General features: G+C 38.7%; 1 protein-coding gene and 1 long non-coding RNA gene across 2 annotated transcripts; both read left to right on the top strand.

Moving 5' to 3' along the window:
- The first annotated feature begins 1,770 nt into the window (after positions 1-1,770).
- LOC119264293 lies at positions 1,771-3,807 on the top strand. The gene is made up of 2 exons (XR_005130951.1): positions 1,771-1,830; positions 3,180-3,807. It is a non-coding gene; the product is annotated as an uncharacterized LOC119264293 (long non-coding RNA).
- Positions 3,808-10,275: 6,468 nt separating this feature from the next.
- On the top strand, positions 10,276-20,512 carry LOC108444527. Its single transcript, XM_017725739.2, has 5 exons — positions 10,276-10,452; positions 10,799-11,152; positions 14,539-14,700; positions 14,870-14,913; positions 18,688-20,512. The coding sequence occupies exons 1-5, from the start codon at positions 10,410-10,412 to the stop codon at positions 18,796-18,798; spliced, it is 714 nt and encodes a 237-aa protein (XP_017581228.1). The 5' UTR covers positions 10,276-10,409; the 3' UTR covers positions 18,799-20,512.
- The last annotated feature ends 1,655 nt before the right edge of the window (positions 20,513-22,167 follow it).

Genomic DNA, 22,167 nt, shown 5'->3' with positions numbered 1-22,167 from the left:
CTTGATCACAGACACTGGGGGCTCCCATTTAAAGCAATGATGCTCAATGCCAGCTCAATGCCATTTTGACGGTCATGATTGCCGAGAGGGTTCAATCCAGAGCCAAGGCATTTCTGGTTTTGTTCTTGTTCAAGCCCAACCATGGAAAAAAACCCTCTCTGCATCGGCATTCGAGTGTGGGAGAGTTCAAACCAATTTGGCGATTGCAGACAGTCTGGGAAATCTGTTCATTCCAGTCACCTTTGGAAAAAAACAAGGAACCCTAATTACACCTAAATATTTTTACACTCCAGTTGCTCATGTCAGTTTGTGTATGCTAGGTATTTCTTACCCTATTCTTGAGGGAAGACAGGCCTTCCCAGAAAGCTTCAACTTCAAATTCCTGGGACTCTGGAACCTCCATCAGCGGGTAGTCCTGAAACTCCTCAGCAAGTTTGTCTTGTTCCTCAGGTGCTTGGTATGGAAGCAGTTTGGGAAACCTAAAGAATACAATGCGTACTTAACCAGGAGAAACAAAGGGCTTTGATATTTCATCAGATGTGAGTAAACTTGTCAATAGATTTGAAAAGTTCAACCTTTCCACAAAGTATGCCGCATCATTCACTTCGCAGTCCGCTCTCTGCTGAACATCGACGAACCTGGCATGCTTCAGCAGACGTTCTTTAAGGGGCAGCTTTGCCATGGCATATTCTACGGCACCTGTCAAAAATGCCAGGACAGCCTGGTGGAAGCTCTCCCCCTGCTGTGGAGTGACATCCCCTGCCTCCAGGAGCCGGTTAAGGGTTGTCCTTGTTGTAAATCCGACATTCAGCTTTTGTCCTATTAGAGACATGAATAAAATAGAATAGAATAGAATAGAAGGCCTTTATTGACATTTTACAGTGTATAATGAGAATTAAAGCTGCTTCATAAAGTGTACACATAAATAAACTGTACAATAAAACTAACTCCTATACATTAACTGCTAAACAACAAAATAGCATGTGCAAAACCCACTGGAGGCACCCAAAGGGCCAGGCAGACACATACTGGCCCGGAGCCAGGGGGGATCGAAGGGTTCGTTTGATTAGTGCCAGATTCATGCAAATGCAGTTTTGGAGTTCTACCTTGCCACTAAAAAGGGCCTAACTGTTGAGTTCAATGTTGTTTGTGTACTCTGTAGAGCCAGAAAAGAGCTTTCAAACAGCATCAAAACCATCTGTTTGTAATTTAAATGGACATAATCAAGGTTGAATGTGTAGTGCCCTACCCTCTTACTTAAAACATTCTTAGTCCATTTCTCCCTTTATATTAGTGGCAGATTCATGCAAATGCAGTTCTGGGGTTCTACCTTGCCACTAAAAAGTCACACAAAGTTTGATGAAAATCGGTGTCGGTTGAGTTCCAAAGTGTCCGATTTCCTGTAAAATGACCCTAAAGGAGAGGAAAAACAGACAGACAGTGAAGGCAAGACCCAATTAAAAAATAAAGAAGGCGAGATACAAAAGATGGAGAGGAAAAATAGACAGACAATGAAGAAAAGCAACAGAGACAGACAGCAACAGAGATACAGAGGAGGGAGAGCAACAACAGACCTAGGTGAGCAACAGAGAGAGACAGTGAAGTCCCAGCACAGTTGTAGGAAGATTTGAATAAGACGGAACACTTCAATTTATATCATTATTAATTCATGTTTAAGTTTTAATGACCATACCGATAGTGTACCTCATGAAGTAATTCTTATCTATTTATGTCAACAGTAGAGAGACAGGCAAAAAAGGACAGCAACATCAGAGACAGACAATGGAGGGCAGCAACAGAGACAATGGAACAAAGCAACAGACAACTGAGGTGAGCAACAGAGACAGACAATGAAGTCACATCACAGATGTAGGAAGTTTGAGTAACACTTACATTTATATCAGATTTATGTTAACAGTGGGGAGCAACAGACGAACAAATAAGGACAGCAACAACAGACTCACAACAAACTTATAATGAATAAAATATGTCTAAATTAAAAGGTTTGAACTGTGCTCGAGTATTTAGGGGGCATTGGAGTAGAGAGCCAAATGAAGTCCACTTTTGGGGGAAAAAGATCACAATGCTGGCTACGGGCCTACTGAACCACAAATTCCGGCAACTCTCACTAGTGAAGTTTTTATGCGACTTCTTAAATAATAAAATTGAAAATATTAGACAACAAATTCAACCCACACTATTAAATCCAACTTGGCTGATATAAAACAAAAACACAGTTGTAGAAAAAAGGCTGGAAACTTTTTACCCACTCCTACAGCTAGAACTAGAGAAGATTATCTCCTCTGCAAATTGCACAACCTGCACACTCGATGCAATTCCCTCAAAATTACTTAAAGAAATATTACCAGTTATTATAAACCCTATTTTAACTATAGTAAACTCGTCCCTTAGTCTGGGCCATGTTCCCAAAGCTTTTAAATTAGCAGTTATCAAACCAGTTCTTGATTTTAGCATATTGTCAAATTACAGGCCCATGTCTAACTTAACATTTATATCTAAGATCTTAGAAAAAGCTGTGGCCCGACAACTTAGTTCATATCTACATAAGAACCATATAAAGGAAATAATCCAATCTGGATTCCGGCCATACCACAGCACTGGGACGGCTCCAGTTAAGATAACTAACGATCTTCTTCTTGCCTCTGGTCAAGGCTACGTATCCCTGTTAGTGCTACTTGACCTCAGCGCAGCTTTCGATACAATAGACCACAATATTCTCCTAGAAAGGCTAGAATACATGGTTGGAATCACAGGTACAGCCCTATCATGGTTCAGATCTTACCTAACAGAACGTTATCAGTTCATCAGTGCAAACAATTTATCTTCCAGTTATTCAAAAGTGAGATTGGGACTTCCACAGGGCTCTATGTTAGGGCCATTATTTTTACACTATACATGTTACCACAAAATGTTTTTTTTAATTTGTATTTGTACAAATTACTGTAGTAATAGTAATGTTAGTGTTTTTTCAAACAAATGTTTATGTCCCCAATAAATATTTTTACAGGCCATTTTTTTCAGGTGACCTAAGATATCGGCACAGTGTTGTATGTGGATTTAATTTAGTCTTTTAGTTGGTTCTCAAATTATTACTATAAATACTCATTAACATGAGTAATTATACATGTATTTTAACCTTTAAATTTTTATGTTTACAGATGGAAGAGTTTTGGGTGAAATCCATTGAACAGTCCTTATGAAAAGAAAGAGATGGACACGTTGAATGTCAGATTCATGTCTTGAAGGGCGAAACTCGTGAAGATCTCATTAAAACATATGTTGATGTACTGCATCTCCAGAGCAGAGGCTACTTTGGTTTCCTGGAAGTGCAGATCACCCAATCTTGTTCAGTGGAGATGTGAGTGTGGAAACAAAGCGTCTGGAGCTTCAAGTGGTAATCCTGAGAAAACAAGAGCCAGTTCTTGTCCTGCTTATGTTTCGTTTCAGTTTGCCACAGATAGGAGTGTTTCTGGATGCACAGTAAGGTTAATGTCTGAGCACAGTGGACATGACATTTCAAATTCACAGGAAGATGGAGTGAATCTTGTGGATGAAGATTTACTGGATTACATACATGAGTGTCTCACACAGGGACTTTCAAATTTAGAGATACTCTTAAAAACTGTGAAGTGGTCTCGTACATATGGCAAAAATTGCCTCCATGACAGAAGATATTTTCTCCCTCAAAAGGACATTGCTGGAATCTGTGCTGGTTTCAATGTGCAGTAGGCCCTGTAGTTTTTTATTTTTGTGTGTGTGACTGAATATAAATGAATAAGTAGGTTATCTCAGTAATTTTCCATTTTGTTTCGCAGATACTTAACTGAAATCCTGGGAGGAGAAAAACATTGAGTTCCTTTCACTGGAACTAAGGGGCAGAGCCCAACTCCTGAAAAACAACCCCACACCATGATCCTCCCTCCACCAAACTTTACACTTGGCACAATGCAGTCAGACAAGTACCGTCTCCTGGCAACCACCAAACCCAGACTCGTCCTTCGGATTGCCAGATGGAGAAGCGTGATTGGTCACTCCAGAGAACACGTCTCCACTGCTCTAGAGTCCAGTGGTGGCGCTTTACTCCACTGCATTCCACGCTTTGCATTGCGCTTGGTGATGTAAGGCTTGGACGCAGCTGCTCGGCCATGGAAACCCATTCCATGAAGCTCTCTACGCTGTTCTTGAGCTGATCTGAAGGCCACATGAAGTTTGGAGGTCTGTAGTGATTGACTCTGCAGAAAGTTGGTGACCTCTGCGCACTATGCCCCTCAGCATCCGCTGACCGCTCTGTCATTTTACGTGGCCGACCACTTTGTGGCTGAGTTGCTGTCGTTCCCAATCGCTTCCACTTTGTTATAATCCCACTGACAGTGGACTGTGGAATATTTAGTAGTGAGGAAATTTCACGACTGGACTTGCTGCACAGGTGGCGTCCGATCACGGCACCACACTGGAATTCTCTGAGCTCCTGAGAGCGACCCATTCTTTCACTAATGTCTGTAGAAGCAGTCTGCAGGCCTAGGGGCTCGGCTTTATACACCTGTGGCCGTGGAAGTGACTGGAGCAGCTCTGCAGTTAGAAACTTTTCATTCTTATTAAGGAAGGACTGGAGGATGCATAACGCAAACTGTGCATCAGCAGCTGAGCTACAAGAAAGAAATGGATAGATAAAATGCACAGGGAGTGCATGAACTCTAGTTGATACATTCCGATATCTCAAATATATTCAAGGTTTCATAGTTTTACAGTGATGGGAAAAAAGTATTTTGTGTTTTTTAATTTAATATACTGAAAAAGAAGCAGAGATGTGGGTCTAAAATTTGCATGTAATCTTTTAAACAATTTTTTTGGATCAACAAACTCTGGTCAGATCAAACAAAAACAGAACTCAGCTTATTCAGCTTGTCATGTTTGGAGAAAGAAGAGTTTTGTATGATCTCAGTAACCCTCACAGTGAAGTATGAAGGTGGGAGAATCATGATGTGCTGCTGCTTCTTCACAGACAGTACTGGAGCTTTACACACCATCGAAGGAAACATGAACGGAGTGACGTACCAAGAGATATTAGAGGAGAATTTAAACTGGTTGAATTTTCAATTCAAATGCTCATTTTCAGTGTTAATAATTTAAAAAACGCATTATTTTATACTATTCACCTCTCTGTCTTTAAACCCCACCTCCCAATCAATGTGCTCTGATTGTTCAGCTAACCCACTCTGTTCCAAATAGTCACACCCCCGTTTTGCAGGCTGCAGAGCAGAACACGAAGATCAGAGAGAAGCCACAGCAGCAGACAGGATGAGGCACATGCTTTGGGGGCATTCACACAAAATCCTTCTGCAGGATTATGCAAAGGTGTTGCATCGTAACTGTCATGAAAAGAATCAGAAAACTGAGTTCACGCTGAAAATGTATGGAGGATTTTGAAACAGCAAGTCCAACAGAGTGACCCTTGTAACTCTACAGAACTGAAAGTTTTACAAGAGGAATGGGAATCAAACCACAATGCTGCAAAAATATATAATTACTTTTTACTGTAGATGTCTCTAAGCTGTTATTGCACAAAACAGCTTTGCAACAGTGTAATGTTAGTAATTTGCGGTCTCTGAATACTTTTTAGTTTAGTTTTTTTATTATTTATGCTTATGAATTCATACTTTAATATTTATACAAAACATAAGTTAAACATTATGTGGGTATATTTGCGTTGTAGGCATGTTCTGGAAGAAAAGTGTGCAAATTTTTCCCATTATGTATTTTTTCATAAACATCTTGTAGTGAAGAAAAGTGTTATTTAAAGACCAGAGAATCTCAACCCAGCTGAAATGTCTGTGTGTAAATGTAGTGAACAGTTAATCTCTTAATGTGTTATGGTGCTTATGTAAGAATGGAACAGATAAAGACTTGTGGACGAAACCAGTCCTGCGTGTTCGAGTAGATCAGACTGAAGTGAAACAAACAAAGTTTTATTACAGAATTCTGGTTACAAACAGAGAACATGCATCATGTGTCTCCCAGGTCAGCTCTGACCTCCCAGTGTGTTCTGACATTTTTATACCCTGAAGCTGAATATGTGTGGGCGTATAAGCTGAACCTAAATATGTACATATTCCTGTTTAGTGGGTGCAATGGACATATGGTTTACCATATATGGATGTGAAAACCTCATGTTCTAACGAAAACCTCACGTTTTAACGGTTAAGCGCAGACCTACTTCAGTTTGTGGTCTTGGCCAGTTTCCTGTTGCGTACATCTCTGCATGTTTGTCACAAACTGCCTGTTGTAGCTGCCCTGCCATGTGAATGTCATAACTCTTTAATGCTAAGCGCGAGTTAATGCCTTCTGATATTAATGCTTAACAGTACACTACTACAAATATTAATGCTTAAAAGTACACTACTACAAATATTAATACTCAAAAGTATTCTACTAAAGATGTCAAAATCCACAATTCCCCCTTTTGACCTTTCACCCAAAAGGTCAATCCTCACATGTATTCCGTGCCCCCCAGGTTAAGCGTAATATCTGCTGCCGGATCATCGTCGTCGCCTTCGTCCTCACTATCGTGTCCCTTTCCCAGTAGAGGCATTATAATAGCCCCCTTTAGTTCCTGTTTGTGAAACATTGAGGTGATGAATCTCTCTGCTAACGTCCTAATGCAGGGAACACAACAACAGCCACATGTAATGAGGATGGCCAAAAATACTTCGATCGATGTGCGAAATAAACACAGCTTTCCATTTGCCAAACACCTTATCTAACCATCCCGGGATGAAGTTGTCATGCATTTCTTTGGAGAGAGCCTTGAGGCCTTCTAAGGCTTTAGTGACTGATCCATCCAGGGCGGTGTTATTGGGGATGAATGTACAACACATATCGCCAAACGTGACAGACACCCCCTTTTTCCACCAAGAGCGTGTCTATTTTGTATAGTCATCAGAGACGTGGCTGAGAGCTGTGCGCTGAGGCCCTCAGCGGCTACCTTAGTTAAATTGGCGAGGCGCATGACCTGGAATTAACGTAATTGATGCGGTCTACATTTTTGTTGGGGGTGACAGGGAAGAGGGCCGAGATAATAGGAATATTTTCGAATCTTGCGGCTATTTGATCAGTTAACTTATACCCGTCGTAACCTCTGTATGATGAATTCTGACCTGCGCAGTTGATGTCAGACAAATCAAATGTCCATGCTGTGGAGCTGCCTAGGGTGTAGTCTAATTCTATTCCCCTATATCTACTAATACAACGGTCTTTGTTCATAGTTGATCGTCTAAACACCTCATATTCCCCCTTCGCGGCTATACAGAGATGAACATATGTGCGTTTACACATATAACACATTACATTTTCTTAACAACTGCACATTGTCTGGAGTGTGAGAGCGAAAAAACCTGTCAGGCAGCCAACTTTCCTGAAATTTCCATCAAACAATTTACACAGGAAAAATTCTCTCACGGTTCTCCTGCCACAAGCAACCTCCTTTATGGAACTCCAGTCCAACGTTAAAAGAAAAAATTCAACATGTATGAAATTGATTTAAGCAAATACATATGGAACCCCAAAAATAAACAAATTAAAATAATGTTCGTTAGCGGGCTAGTCGACCTATCGGACCCGATAACAAACCTAAAAACCCATTTCCCTAATTCGAGAAAAGAAAAGAAAACACATCTGAGGTCCCAACGTATTCAAGCAAAGACATATAAACACATCAGTGTATCAGACTGAAACTCTTCCACATGTCTACTCCCCAAGTGGTGTTGATGGTGTTGGGTGTAAACCTTCTTGTTCAGAGTTTCTCGGTCCATGTTTATCGTCCATCCGTGAAGGTGTGCACCCCTTCAACGCATCCCGATTTCCAAACACTCAAACTCCCCCCTTTCTTTCTAAAAGGGAAAGAAAACAACAGCGAGTCTTTGGCAAAAACAACAGGCACATCATATGCGAATCACAACTCCATAAGAGAATGCGAGATCCACTAAGAATAAATATAAAATGATTAAATATTCAAAAAGAATATTCCTCCACCAGTTCACCTTCTTCCACCCCATCCTCGTCTTTGTCATTAATGTTAATGGTAGTGCTGCTACCCAATTTAAACCTGTCTGCTAACAAATTTTGGCCATGCAATTTTTCAAACTAGCATTCATTTTTTCACAAATCCCTTGACTTTATGGATGGTAAACTGCTCCAAGACGTTGTCTAATCCCCAATTTTTGCAAAATCAGTCTTACTGTCTTATCCACAAACTCTTTCCCATTATCTGAGGAGATCCAATCTGGAAGTCCCCATCTATCTATGACTTCTTTACACAAAATTTAGGTACCGATAAAGTGTCTTTACGCTTAGTCAGACGAGGCTCAGGCCAACGCGAGAATCTGTCTACTACCACTAATAAATATCTTTTCCCTTCAACTGGTTTTATCATGTCAACAAAAATCCACAACAACTCATGCATAGGACCCCTTAGAGTCGGAATGTGACCAGGAGGAACTATCATACCCTTCCGAACATTATTTCTCAGACAGATTGTGCACCTGCCTATGACATAATCAATCTGCTCAAGAAAGTATGGTGCCCAAAACCCAGACGCCTTTGTGATTTTACTTCTAACTTCCCCTCTTGGAACATGAGCTAACCCATGTGCTTCATCAGAGCATGCAACAGCTGGAGGTATCAATGATAGCTGAGATAGTTAGAGCTGAACCTGACTCAACTATTGTTGTGATGATAGCTGATTTAGCGGGGACTGACTCTATATAACCAAAGCTTGCTTCTTCTCTTTCTTCTTGTCATCCACCAGTTGTATGTGCTTAGGTTTCCTGAGGATTTCTTGATCCTGTTCTTTCTGGTCTTGCTCTTTTTCCTGTAAAGCCCCACCTGGTGGGCTATATAATCTGTCCACACTTGAAGGGCTCTTGACACATAAGCTCTCAGGTTTTCTTCCAGTCCCAGTGGCTCAATCAGAATATTATCAGGATGCGCATTTGTTGGAAATATATCTCTCCATGTTCTCTACATTCAACCTCAAACTGCAGAAAACAGCTCTGGATCATTCACAGCAGTCCCCACATATCAATTTAGTCCAGCTTTCTGTAGAATCTCGTCCATAGCTGGAACCCCTAGGAGATTAGCTAAAAGTCTCCTGATACCTCCTATTGCAGGCTGTGTTCCCACCATAAACTCTTCCGCACAACATCAACCGGAGTAATTACATTTGACACCTTAGCTTGCTTTTTTGTCTTTTTAACAGTTCCCTTATTAACCCTTACTGTTAATTACAAATTTCTTTATTCATCAATAAATGAACACACCCTGAAGATTTATAAACAGCGCTAGCTAGAATTAAATGCACTTACATCTAAATACTAATTTCTAAGTTTGTGAATAAAGTTGAGTTGAGGATAAAGCAGTAGCGTCTTAGTCACCCACAGATGTCTTCAGTGGAGCTCAGGTTACGTAATGCACTGGTTCTCCGCCCACAGTCATCTGGCTCTCTCCTGCTCATTCAAACAAAAGTGAATATGACACAACAAAGAGTTAATCCCAATCCATTCTTTTAACACTGCACAAATTTATACACTTACCTGTCAGCACACTGGTTATTTACTTCCCCAACTATTCTGTCCTTTATTGGGAGCTCATCTCATTTATATATATATATATATATATATTTTTTATGTCCACGATATAATCAAAAGTCCTCTTTTGTCTCCCAAAGAAGACTCATTGTTGTTTATAACCATATAAAGGTAAAACAAAACATAGAACTCCTCATCTATATGACTTTTCCTCCTCACATTAATAATATTCAAATTTTTATAAACATTACTCACTTTAACTAGTGATTTTAACTTTAATTGTCCTCCATAAAAGAGGCTCATAAATGTATTTATTTTTTTATTTTTTTAATACAAAGGCTCCTTAAGTTTTAACTATATAAAGCAAATATCATTCCTTGTCCATCCCCAACTCTCATAAAGCATTTTTAATTTTAGGCATAGACATTTGCAGCTAATTTGACTTGCGTGGCTAGCAAGTACAGCTTTGAACAGCTGTGCACACATAAAAGTTTACACAATTGTAAAAATATGTGTTGCAGTAGTGACAAACAACAACCTTTTACTTAGAAATATATAGACTATTGCAAATATTCTTTGCATTTTATTTCACGTTCGTTCACTCTCTGCTTTGTATGTACGTAGTGTGCCCCTTGACCGGTGAGAAGCATTGTGATGTTTGCAGGGTGTTGTTGACTGTTAAAAGAACAGGATGTGGTAAAGATCTTTTCATTGTACATCTCAAGTGTACATACAGAGCACCGTGGTGTGGTCAGTGAATCTTCATTCCCATCAAAGTTAGAGACAGTCTATTGTTCTCTGAGAGTAATGGCTAAACTCCAGAATGTTTTTATCTCACAGCTGCTGCTTGGTGAGTTCACAGCTATTAGCACATTATTACATATAAACATATGAACACTGCTGTGCCAAAGTTTTTGGATGTGATTAGCGCTGAGGGTCTGGGAACAGTGTGCGTACATGTTTAGCGTCATTATCCTGATTGCGCTTAAATCTATGGATTAATATGGATAAACGAATCAATATTGATATCCAAACACAAATTGGATTTAAGTTTTCAGTGAAGTCAGATGTTCCTTCCTGCATTCTTTACCTTTTCATCCGAACTGAGTGAGATACTTTCTTTTATGAAGATGCATTCCTTGGGTTCTGTCTTCTTTAGTAGCAGATATTGACCTGCGTTCTTCTCCCTCTTTCAGGAACCTTTAGACTGTGTCTCCTTCAGAGAACTTCATCTGATCTCACATCTGCCCATTCTGGAGAAAACATCACCCTGAAGTGTGGCATTACTGCAAATTATGAGATATTGTGGTATCGCCTGAGCTCAGAGGAGATGAAACTATTAATAATTGCTGGAAAAGAAAAACTGAGTAAATCGTTTTCCCTCATTTATAATATAAATGAAGGTCATTATGATGGAACTATAAACACCCATTCAGTCAGTTTAGTGATTATTGGTGTTGATGAGTCTGACTTGGGGCTGTATTACTGCGGAGGACAAAACAACACAAAATCCATCGAGTTTGGAAAAGCCATCAGACTGACTGTTGGAGGTTAGTTCTAGTACTTTTTTGAGTATTTAATTTAGGCTTTTTACATTTATTTATTTAGATATTACACATCAACTTATTTATAAATCTATTGATCACTTTATATTTGTAGTGTAAATGTATCTTCACAGTTGGAACTAAACCTTGCACCTAGGAAAACAGGTAACTTTACCAAAGAAGGAGAAAACTTTTGTAACTTTTAATGTAAGTGAATGTAAACAAAATTGATTTTATATCATTTTGGAGCATTTTTGTTGCTCCATTCATTATGAAATTTAGACCCAGCTTAAAAGGTCATTGGTATTTTGAAATTATGCATAAAAAGGTAAAAAATTGGAGATTAAAATCTTTACTTTGAATTAATGCATTAACTCATGCATGGCCAAGAACTCACATATATTTTGTGAATAGCTCACTTAAGTTGGTTTGTACTGTCTTCCACGCAGTTACTGAATAATATGAAGCTTTAAAATGTAATAAGCTCAGAAATGTAATAAGTTAACAAGGCCTGCTTTCATTTATTAATCTTGCGGCTGATTATCCAGTAACTACCATGAATTATTCAGAATCATGTAACATGTTAGAGTTGCGCAGTCGTTAAAATGAAAAATGGAAGACCATGTCCACAGGTTCTTTGAATTAAACAGGTTGATGGGAAATCAGACAACATTAAGTAGATGGTGATAGCTCGGTCACACACCAGGTGATCTAATCTTGGTCATTTCAGGTGGAAATCTCAATGTTCTTAATATCTCTAGCCAGTAGTGGACAAAATACAAAAATCCTATACTTCAGTGAAAGAGTGAAAATGGACATACCTTTTTTAAAATATTACTTACATAAATTCAGGAATAGACTATCTTGTGTGTAAAGTAGGAAAGTACTTGTATATTGATATAAATATCAAAAATAAGACATACTTTAAGCCATTACAGAGACTGTAGTAACCCTTTGTTTGCAGTCCCTTACATTATAACCGGATTAACAATGCGTACAGTGCCAAAACAGTCTAGCTAAAGGACATGAGACAAATGTGCAACAAAACCACCAAATACTGTTAAAAGTGCTTATTTAAATGTTAGAGAATGCACGGTAGGTTTAAGTGTACATGAATAAAAAGTGGTCCCACTTTCTTTAAACAGTGAAATGTAATTTCCCCAAATTACCTCAGACAGCCTGGATCAAAACGTCATTTACTGGATGTTCAGTTCAACATTAAGATTAGAGCAACAGATCTAAACAAACAACAAAAACAAACTTCCAATTAACGACAGATATATAGCAAAGCGAACTCATTGAACTTTGATGCTGCTGAATAGGACAGAAAGTGCTCTGCTCTGTGAGGGGAATATTGTAATATTCTCACCTCTTTCTCCTGCACATTAGACCAACAGAATTTTTTGAAGACTCGTCCAGTTTTGAATTTGAGAATAAACAAACTGCAACAAGAGCTTCATTTTACAGAGGTGCCGATGTCTATTAGTTGGCTGTATAATTATTATACAATATATATATATATATAAAATTACACAACGTCCCAACTTCATTGGAATTGGGGTTGTATGTTACAGTCAGGTCAAATTGAGCAGGACTACTGTTACTGAAGGAGGCCCAGGTCCTGAAATTTATAAAAGGTAATTCACTCCCGAATCACCACTTAGTGGGCCAGTACAGATTCAGACTGGATTAATATCATAGATCTTATCAGATATCACTCAAATTACAGCACCTCTCCAGATACAAGTAATCTGGCTCCAATACAGCTGTAGTTGAAGTTAAATACAAGTCTCTCCAAAGTAATAGAGTGTCACTAAGTTGGTTATATATACTTAAAACAATGTAATTTCTTCATACATGCTTTAAAACATCTGTAGTGTGTTGGACGATGTGGAAAAACATCACTTATTAATTCATGTTAAGTTAAAGTTTTAATTTTAATTTAATCTGTTCTCTAATGTAAAAATCAACAGGATTGAAAAAGCATTCTTTGAATTCTTTGAATTCTTTGAAAAAGCAAAAGTTAAAGAAAGCCCCTGGTTCAATTTTGAAGAAAGGAAAAGGCCCTCTTCGTTTATGAAATTCCAAGTGACAAGATGGTTCCCGGACAGCCAAATGCAATGATCATTACAATACATTTCACTTTATACCTCTTCAGGGGGAGTTCATCGCCCCTCCTTTTTTGAAATGTCCTTGACCACAAGTTTAATTCCCAATATATCTAATTTTCCTGAGATGCTCGAGATTTGTTTTGTCAGGTCTTCCCGTCCTCCCTGAAGCCATTGTTTTAACACTTTCTTATTAATTTGGCTCAAAGACCAGTTCTTACCCATCCTTGTCAGATAGTCTTCCTATTCCCAGTTGTATAAACAGTGGAAAAGGTCCACAGGAAAAATGGTTCATGATTACTGACTGCAACACAAATGAATCATGTTACATCAACACCACTGCTTTTTTAAGTATGCTTAGAGAGAATCATGTTGCAGCTGCTTCACACACTTCAATCATATAAATTCAAAGTGCCATTTATCAGGATCCAGTATGTGCCTCGGTTCTCAGAAAATGCCTCTAAAAGCATCCCAGAAATGATTGACCCAACTTTATTCCCAGCTGTGAGCTGTTTCCTGCTATTAATACCGCAGACATAAATGAAAAAAGAGCACGTTCCCACGATGAGCTGTTTCCTGCTATTAATACTACAAACATAAATAGAATATGATTTTACCGAAATACGCGTTTTACTTAAATGCACCACAGAGCGCCACAGGAATTCATTCTTGCCTGTGGCCATTAAACTCTATAACCCCTCCCTCAGTGTGTGATTCACAAAGTGTGGTTCATCTGTGCAAAACTCAATACCAAACTGTACTGTTCATATGTGAAATAATAATGTAATTCATTTTTTAAATTATATGTACAATAACTCAGAGGTACGATAATTTGAACTGTTTTATACAGTATGTTTCATATTTATTATTACAGTCACCGCCACTTCACTATATTCATTCAATGCAAATTTCTCTTTTTTGTTTTAAATTATTGAAGTGCTTATTCTTTTAAATAAATGGCTGCAACTGTAACAACTGCAATTTCCTCCTGGGATCAATAAAGTACTCTGATTCTGATTTCATAGATATGATTTCATTTGATCACACCAGAGTAAAAAGTGTTTTTTTAAATTGAAAAGTTACCAAAGCTGCTTTAAACTTCTAATAATAAGTTAACACGAGACGAATCTGTGTTTTATGCTTTGCCAGCTTATTTTATTGTTATAATAAAATTATATTATGACAAATTTAAGGAAGCCTTGTAACTAAAGTTTTTTTTGGTTGGCAGAACAGACGTTCCTTAGGACCACAGTGATCTGTTTTTTCTGTGTTTGTGTGTTTCAGATGGGGATTTTCAGAGTAACAGCCCTTCAGCACAGTCAGATTCTGAACCTCCTCCAGATCCTGCACCTTACTGGATCATCACTGTAGTCCTGATGTCTGTTTGTTTCGTCTCTGTCCTGATAAACCTCATCTTCTCATGGTTGTTCTGTTACCAGGCGCTAGGTGAGAACTTCCTAATTGCATTAACAATTGACTGGTCAGAATGTCACTGTTACCCTCCTAAAGTAAAGAATAGAGAAGCATCGGTTATTTCTGTTTTCCTTCTTTGCTATTGCGGTTTCTGTGAATGTTTTTGGTGAATTAAAACATCTAAACGAAACGTTTCTTCCAGGGAAGAGCCACAGTGATGCCAACGCTGATGACTCCATTAAAAAGGTACCAGAAACAATTCTAGCAACTCGAGCTGCTGTTAAAAACTACAGATGAGCCATGAAGTAATAATGCGTTTAAATTTGACTCATGGAAAGCAGAGCATAGAGAGAAAAAAAAAATACATGTTAATGTATATATATATATATATATATATATATATATATATATATATATATAATTAAGTAGTTAGTAGATCTCATTTGCATATCTAACGGTTATGTCTATTGTTTAAAGAAATGACCCCATTAACCTTAATAGAAAAATAGATATTGGTTTTATACACAATCGTGTGCAAAAGTGTAAACGTTCCTTGGTTAAATTCAAAAGTTATTGTTGATTTGTGTTGATTTGTTTCTGAGTGTTAATAAGTGAACACATCCTGTACCGAGAACACACCTCTGCACATTTTAATGCACAATTACTTTTTATTTACTGAGTTTAACATACTGAGAAGAAAAAAAAAAAAAAGATAAAACGTAAAATGTGGCTTGTACATTTTATATATTCGGTTTGGCCAGGTCAAACAGTGTGTCAGTTTGTAGGCCTGTATAGAGGTCACTGTAGAAACCTGTGTTACTGCCATTGCTTCTCTGAATTGTGGCTCTGAATTATCCTGTAATAACTGAGAATTTGATCAGTGCTGCAGCTCCTGTTTGACTCTGATGCAGGGGTAGTCTTTGTACGAAGCATTGTACTTAGTAAAGGTAGGCCGCCTAGGGCCTTTTAAAAATAGAAATTAGAGATACGGTATGTGCTGCAACAGCTTCTTCAGAAATCATACACATTTTACCTTTTTATATTCCATCCATCCATCCATTTTCTAAGCTGCTTCTCCGTCAGGGTCACGGGGGGGGTGCTGGAGCCTATCCCAGCAGTCATCGGGCGGAAGGCAGGACACACCCTGGACAGGTCGCCAGTCCATCGCAGGGCATTTTTTATATTCATTTTTATTTATTTATTTTGTTTATTTATTTTATCTACATATTGAGCCTACAGCAATTTAGCCCCCCCCCCCAAGCTGTGAATGTTTCATCCAGGACTGCTTTCTGAATGAGGAAGCCAATCAGAACATAGCTCATTTACATATATCAGTTCTAAAGACACAGTAACAAAAGCAGCCTGTTTAATTGTAAAAGACAAGAAATGAGCTGTTTTAGTATATAAATACACAAAATGAAAGTAAATACAAAAAAAGGGGGGATATAGGCCCTTTGAGTCTCAACTAATTTACAAAGGTTCAACCAGGAGACCCCATTCCTGTCTTTCACCCAGAGCATCAGATATGCTCTGGCTAAAGCATGTGCCATTGTTAGTACAAAGCTTTAAAGGAAAACATTTCAAGGCATTAATTTTCAACCCCAATTCCAATGAAGTTGGGACGTTGTTAAAACATAAATAAAAACAGAATATGATGATTTGCAAATCCTGTTCAACCTATATTCAATTGAATACACTACAAAGACAAGATATTTAATGTTCAAACGGATAAACTTTATTGTTTTTTGTAAATATTCACTCATTTTGAATTTGATGCTTGCAACACGTTCCAAAGAAGTTGGGACAGGGGCAACAAAAGACGGGAAAAGTTGAGGAATGCTCAAAAAAACACCAGTTTGGAACATTCCACAGGTGAACAGGTTAATTGGAAACAGGTGAGTGTCATGACTGGGTATAAAGGGAGCATCCCTGAAAGAGAGCATCCACTTTGTGAACAACTGCGTGAGCAAATAGTCCAACAGTTTAAGAACAACGTTTCTCAAGGTGCAATTGCAAGGAATTTAGGGATTTCATCATCTACAGTCCATAATATCATCAAAAGATTCAGAGAATCTGGAGAAATCTCTGCAAGTAAGCGGCAAGGCAGAAAACCAACACTGAATGCCCGTGACCTTCGATCTTTCAGACGGCACTGCATTAAAAACCCACATCATTCTGTAACGGATATTCCCACATGGGCTCAGGAACACTCCAGAAAACCACTGTCAGTGAACTCAGTTCGTCGCTCCATCTACAAGTGCAAGTTAAAACTCTGCCATGCAAAGCGAAGCCAGATATCAACACCACCCAGAAACGCCGCCGGCTTCTCTGGGCCCGAGCTCATCTGAGATGGACTGACGCAGAGTGGAAAAGTGTCCTGTGGTCTGACGCGTCCACATTTCACACTGTTTTTGGAAATCATGGACGTCGTGTCCTCCGGGCCAAAGAGGAAAAGGACTGTCTGGATTGTTATCAGTGCAAAGTTCAAAAGCCAGCATCTCTGATGGTGTGGGGGGCTGTTAGTGCCCATGGCAGGGGTAACGTGCACATCTGTGAAGACACCATTAATGCTGAAAGGTTCATACAGGTTTTGGAGCAACATCTACTGCCGTCCAAGCAGCGTCTTTTTCAGGGACGTCCTGCTTATTTCAGCAAGACGATGCCGAGCCACATTCTGCACGTGTTACAACAGCATGGCTTCGTAGTAAAAGACTGCGGGTACTAGACTGGCCTGCCTGCAGTCCAGACCTGTCTCAAATTGAAAATGTGTGGCACATTATGAAGCGCAAAATACGACAGCGGAGACCCCGGACTGCTGAGCAACTGAAGCTGTACATCAAGCAAGAATGGGAAAGAATTCCACCTACAAAGCTTCAGAAATTAGTGTCCTCAGTTCCCAAACGCTTATTGAGTGTTGTTAAAGGAAAGGTGTGTTCAATTGGATACAGGTTGAAAAGGATTTGCAAATCATCGTTTTCTGTTTTTATATATGTTTTACACAACGTCCCAACTTCACTGGAATTGTGTTGTACTTTTCTGTTAAAGTGGACATTCATTATTTGAAAATTCTATTTATTTGTTTACTCTGACCTTTAAATATATATTGCTTGAGTCTGTTTATAGTTTGTTTGTCATGTCTTGTCTGACCCACGATCTGTCCGTATTGGCTCATTGACCCTGGACTGTTTCGACCATGACCCTGGATTTGCCCCTAATAAATCTCACTTGTCTCAGCACATGCGTCCGCCTCCTCGCTCCGCGCTCACACCCAACATAATGATTTTCAAAAAAATTTTAGAAACATTTGTGCTTGTCTAAAATGTAATAAAATCTAACAATGTACAAGTGTATTTACTGATAATATAATAATTACTTTTACTTATAACATAATACTTTATTATATTATTTGGAATTAATTTTATTGTCTGCATCGCCTTGGCTTGTGGCTTGTTATTACATTATTGGAAATTCATTATATATTTTTTCAAGGTTTGCTCAAAATTGTTTTCAAAATAGATGATGTAATACTTTGAGGAGCAGTCATCCAAAGTCTTGACTAACTTGCTGAAAAAAATACAGACACAAGCACAGGACTAACAGTAGCACCTTCGGTTCTTCCCAGTAATGTGATAAGGTATTAAAGTATTTGGTAAAAATCTTATTACAGTATTACAGAAATGTATTTTGTTTTGGACCAAGTTCTGTGCAAAATATTGTCATATTTATGGCCCTTATTATGTATGCTTATGTACCTAAAATGTTTTCACTGTACTGTATCTCTGCTGCTTTATGCTATAAGACATAATAGCAAAGCTAGTGTCTTTGACAAATAAACTCCATTATTGTTAAATCCCTTAAATGGTCAGTAACCACAGGTGATTCCAGACTTCCATTCCCCTTATGAACAGCACAGCCAGGTTATAATTCATGCAGTTTCTGAAAACTCTTAGGATGTAATAAGGTTTTGAAGTGTGCGACTGCTGTTATGACACAGATACCTGCTGGTCTTTGTCTCCTCAGGATGTGGACCTGCAGTACGTGAGCGTCCAGTACACTGCAGTGACCAGAGGAGCCACTCAAAGAAACACAGAATCTGATCTGGACAGTGTGACCTATTCAGGATTCATCTAACAGCCCACTGGACAACACAAGATTTCACAAAATAGACATAAACAAGATAGACGCAAGTAAACAAGCAAGCATGCGGTGTATCTGATTTCAGATGAGATGTTCAGAAGGTTTTTGTGGATCTCTAACAACCCAGAACGCATGAACTGGACAGTTATAAAGTGTTATAAAGTAAAGGAACTTAGTAATAATGAACATATTACTGCCTTGGTAAGCATCAACTAGAATTAAGCATTTTTCAGAGAACATACATCATAATCTTATATGCAACCTTTACCAGATCATTAAGTCTATAATCATTGAAGCCAGTAACTTAATAACAAACCACCATTTAGCTTTAAACAACTAAACCCTGGCCAGCTATTCCAGAGATCTTCAAATCTGGACCATAACTCCAGTTTTTGATCTTGGATTTTATAATCCCTGGTATGACGCAATGAGGCCAGTCGTTCATATCCACAGCACAGTTAACTACCAGTACTCACAGAATGCAGGACTGGAATCCAAGTTCCCACCACCATACAAAATTGACTTAATTAATTCATTAAAAAGTGACAATATAATTTGCATGTCTATTTGGTATTATGTCTTAAACAAGGTGATGCTCTCAAGGCACATCAGTCCACCCACGAGAATTTAATGTATTTGGTTCCCTAAATAACATTGGAACCAATACAAATAAACACAAATACAGTCAAGATATTGCACTGATTGGCAGTGAAGTTACTTATTATATAGATTATATAGATTAACACTATTAAAGAATAGAGAATTATTTCCATGACCTCACACTTCAAACTAGCCATGTTAACATGCAGCCTAATAATTCGTTACTAATCCGACTAAAAGCACAATCGGAATAGTCTATGTAAACACATCAATTGGAATAGTCTAGTCCGATTGAGGCCATTCAGGATACAATTTCTATCTGACTGAACAAGGTGGGTAATCCTGTAAAGAAGAAGAATAATATCCGTGTAAATGCCTGTATCTGATTACATTCCCTATCGGAAAGTTTAAGTCTGTTCTGCATGTGTATCGTGTCATTGTGAAAGTTTATACTGTTCAACACGGCGGAGCAGAAACTGGTCTGCAGAGGAGCCGAAGCTTTGATCTTTCAAAGACAGCGGTGGGCTGGACGTCCAGCTTATGTGTCTCAGAATACGACGTCTTACTCTCTGCCTCGGATTGGCAAACATCTCAGCATGTAAACATAGCCACTGTTTCTGGAACACAAACACTGCCTGCGCAAAATAGATGGCTATGGAAATCTGGAGAGGCCATGAGCTGTTGCTTCAATTTTTAGATTAACTTGAGATAACAATATAAGTAACTAATTATTTCAAGATAACAAGATACAAAACTCGCTATCTCACAGTAACAATCCAGAAGATTATAACTCTCTAGACTTCCACAGGTACCTGTTATTGTTTGCTTACAATAAGTGATTCCAGACTTAAAATGTAGATACGTGATACTAAATAGCCTATTTAGTATGATACCCATCCATGAAGTATGACAGCAGGAAATGACTTGCAGCCATCATATGTATGTTTAGTTAATATGGCTTTCTCTTGCTAGCAGTGTGTAAAGCTTAATGTCACCTCAAAGCATCAAAAATATTGAATAAAGTGTCATTTAACAAAGTCGCTGCTCAGGTTTTGTTACTCACACATGAAGATTAGAAGTGTTTGTTGCTTATGTATGTGAATATTAACTTTAAGACTTTCGTTTGATCCCCCATTGACTTCTCTCTATCTGGTTGTTCCATGAGAGCTCTGCGAGTGCACTAGAAGAAGAGACACAGGTGCATAGATGTTCAGACATTCATTTTGGAACGGAAGGGCTTTTTATACATTTAGAGGCAGGCATGGCCGGAAGGTGGTCAGCACAGAGATAAACACGATTTCCAAGAACAAAATGCAGATGAGGTGTGAAAGAAACAGGAAACCATGGCTAGACAAGATGTTACTGCCAAGAAATGTACTTGCAGGTCAAGGTGTTCTGACACACAGGCACATGAACTCTGTGTGCTTATAGAACATCTTTGTACAAAACGATTCTCTTTTTAGGACAATCCATGGAATTTCTGTAGAACAATGAAATTTTGGGTCCATGGCCGGGAAACTCCCCAGGAAAATCCCATCGAGAACCTGTGGTCAGTCCTCAAAAAGTGGGTGTACAAACAAAAACCCAGAAACTGTGATCAACTCCAAGCACTGTTTAGGCAAGAATGGGTTGCCGTCATTCAAGATTTTGCCCAGAAGCTGATATCCAGCATGCCCAGGCGAATTGCAGAAGTCTTAAAGAAGAAGGGTCAACACTGTAAATATTAAGTCTTTGCTTAAACTGGATGTAATTGTCAATAAAAAGTTAACATTTGTATGGAATGCTTATAATTGTACTTCATTATACCATATAAACATCTGACAAAATGTTCTAAAAAAACTGAGGCAGCAAACTTTGTGAAAACCAAAATTTGAGCCATTCTCAAAACTTTTGGCCACAACTGTACATGCCCTATTTAGGGCCACAAGTTCTGCTGCCTGGGCTGACCTGATAAGGAAGTGAGTGCGCTTCATTTACCAAATTAGGAAGCTGACATACAGCAAAATCACACAGAAATACACTATCACAGGGCTTAGAGTATGAGTCATCTACAAAAACTTTGTCATCATACTCTACTGATGACAACAACAGATCAGCACGACAGGCAGACTCTTCTATGATGTCAGAACAACAACCGTGGGCCTCAGGCAGAAATTCAGAATCAGGGAGCGACAACATTTGATGCTAATGAAATGCTGGAGATTGTGGTGACGAGGTTTCACTAGGCAAATTGCTTGTGCATGTCAAAATGCTCTCATAACCACTGCTGTCATGTGCTGCATTGACATGGTGTTGAGGAAAGTAAGCACCTTATGTGAAGTGTACAATATCAATGGGTGCGAAAGTGTGATCTTTTCTGCATCTGGTACCATCATGGCAGTAACAGCTACAGCCTGTAAACAAGTAGGCAGCCCTTGCACCATTCCATCTAATGTTTTGAATGAATATTGCAGAGAATCTTTGATCTTGCCATGGAAAAGATCCAGGAGACTGGGTTTTGCAGAAATAATGATGGTTTTATTGAAAAGAGAGCCCTCTGTATACATGCCTTAGTATCACCCGAGTCTAAACATCAGCTCAGACACACAGCTTTTATGCTATGCCACTGACCCTCCACCACCAACAGTGTCATACAGAACAGAGTGGAACATTTGAATCCTGGATGTCAGCAGGTTGGGGAATTTGTCCATCTCTGCAATTCATCTGAAATTCACAAACCTCATTTGATTTGTAAATATGCATTTATTTTTAAATTGATGCCTA

The sequence above is a fragment of the Pygocentrus nattereri genome, chromosome 11, assembly GCF_015220715.1.
Source record: "Pygocentrus nattereri isolate fPygNat1 chromosome 11, fPygNat1.pri, whole genome shotgun sequence".
NCBI classification, from domain to species: Eukaryota; Metazoa; Chordata; class Actinopteri; order Characiformes; family Serrasalmidae; genus Pygocentrus; species Pygocentrus nattereri.
This window is presented reverse-complemented; position numbering and strand designations above follow the sequence as displayed.

Coding starts and splice junctions, on each gene's coding strand:
- LOC108444527 (XM_017725739.2), top strand. CDS start 10,410: ATGGCTAAACTCCAGAATGTTTTTATCTCACAGCTGCTGCTTG. Junction 11,153..14,538: donor CATCAGACTGACTGTTGGAG/GTTAGTTCTAGT, acceptor TGTGTGTTTCAG/ATGGGGATTTTCAGAGTAAC. Junction 14,914..18,687: donor CTGATGACTCCATTAAAAAG/GTACCAGAAACA, acceptor TTGTCTCCTCAG/GATGTGGACCTGCAGTACGT.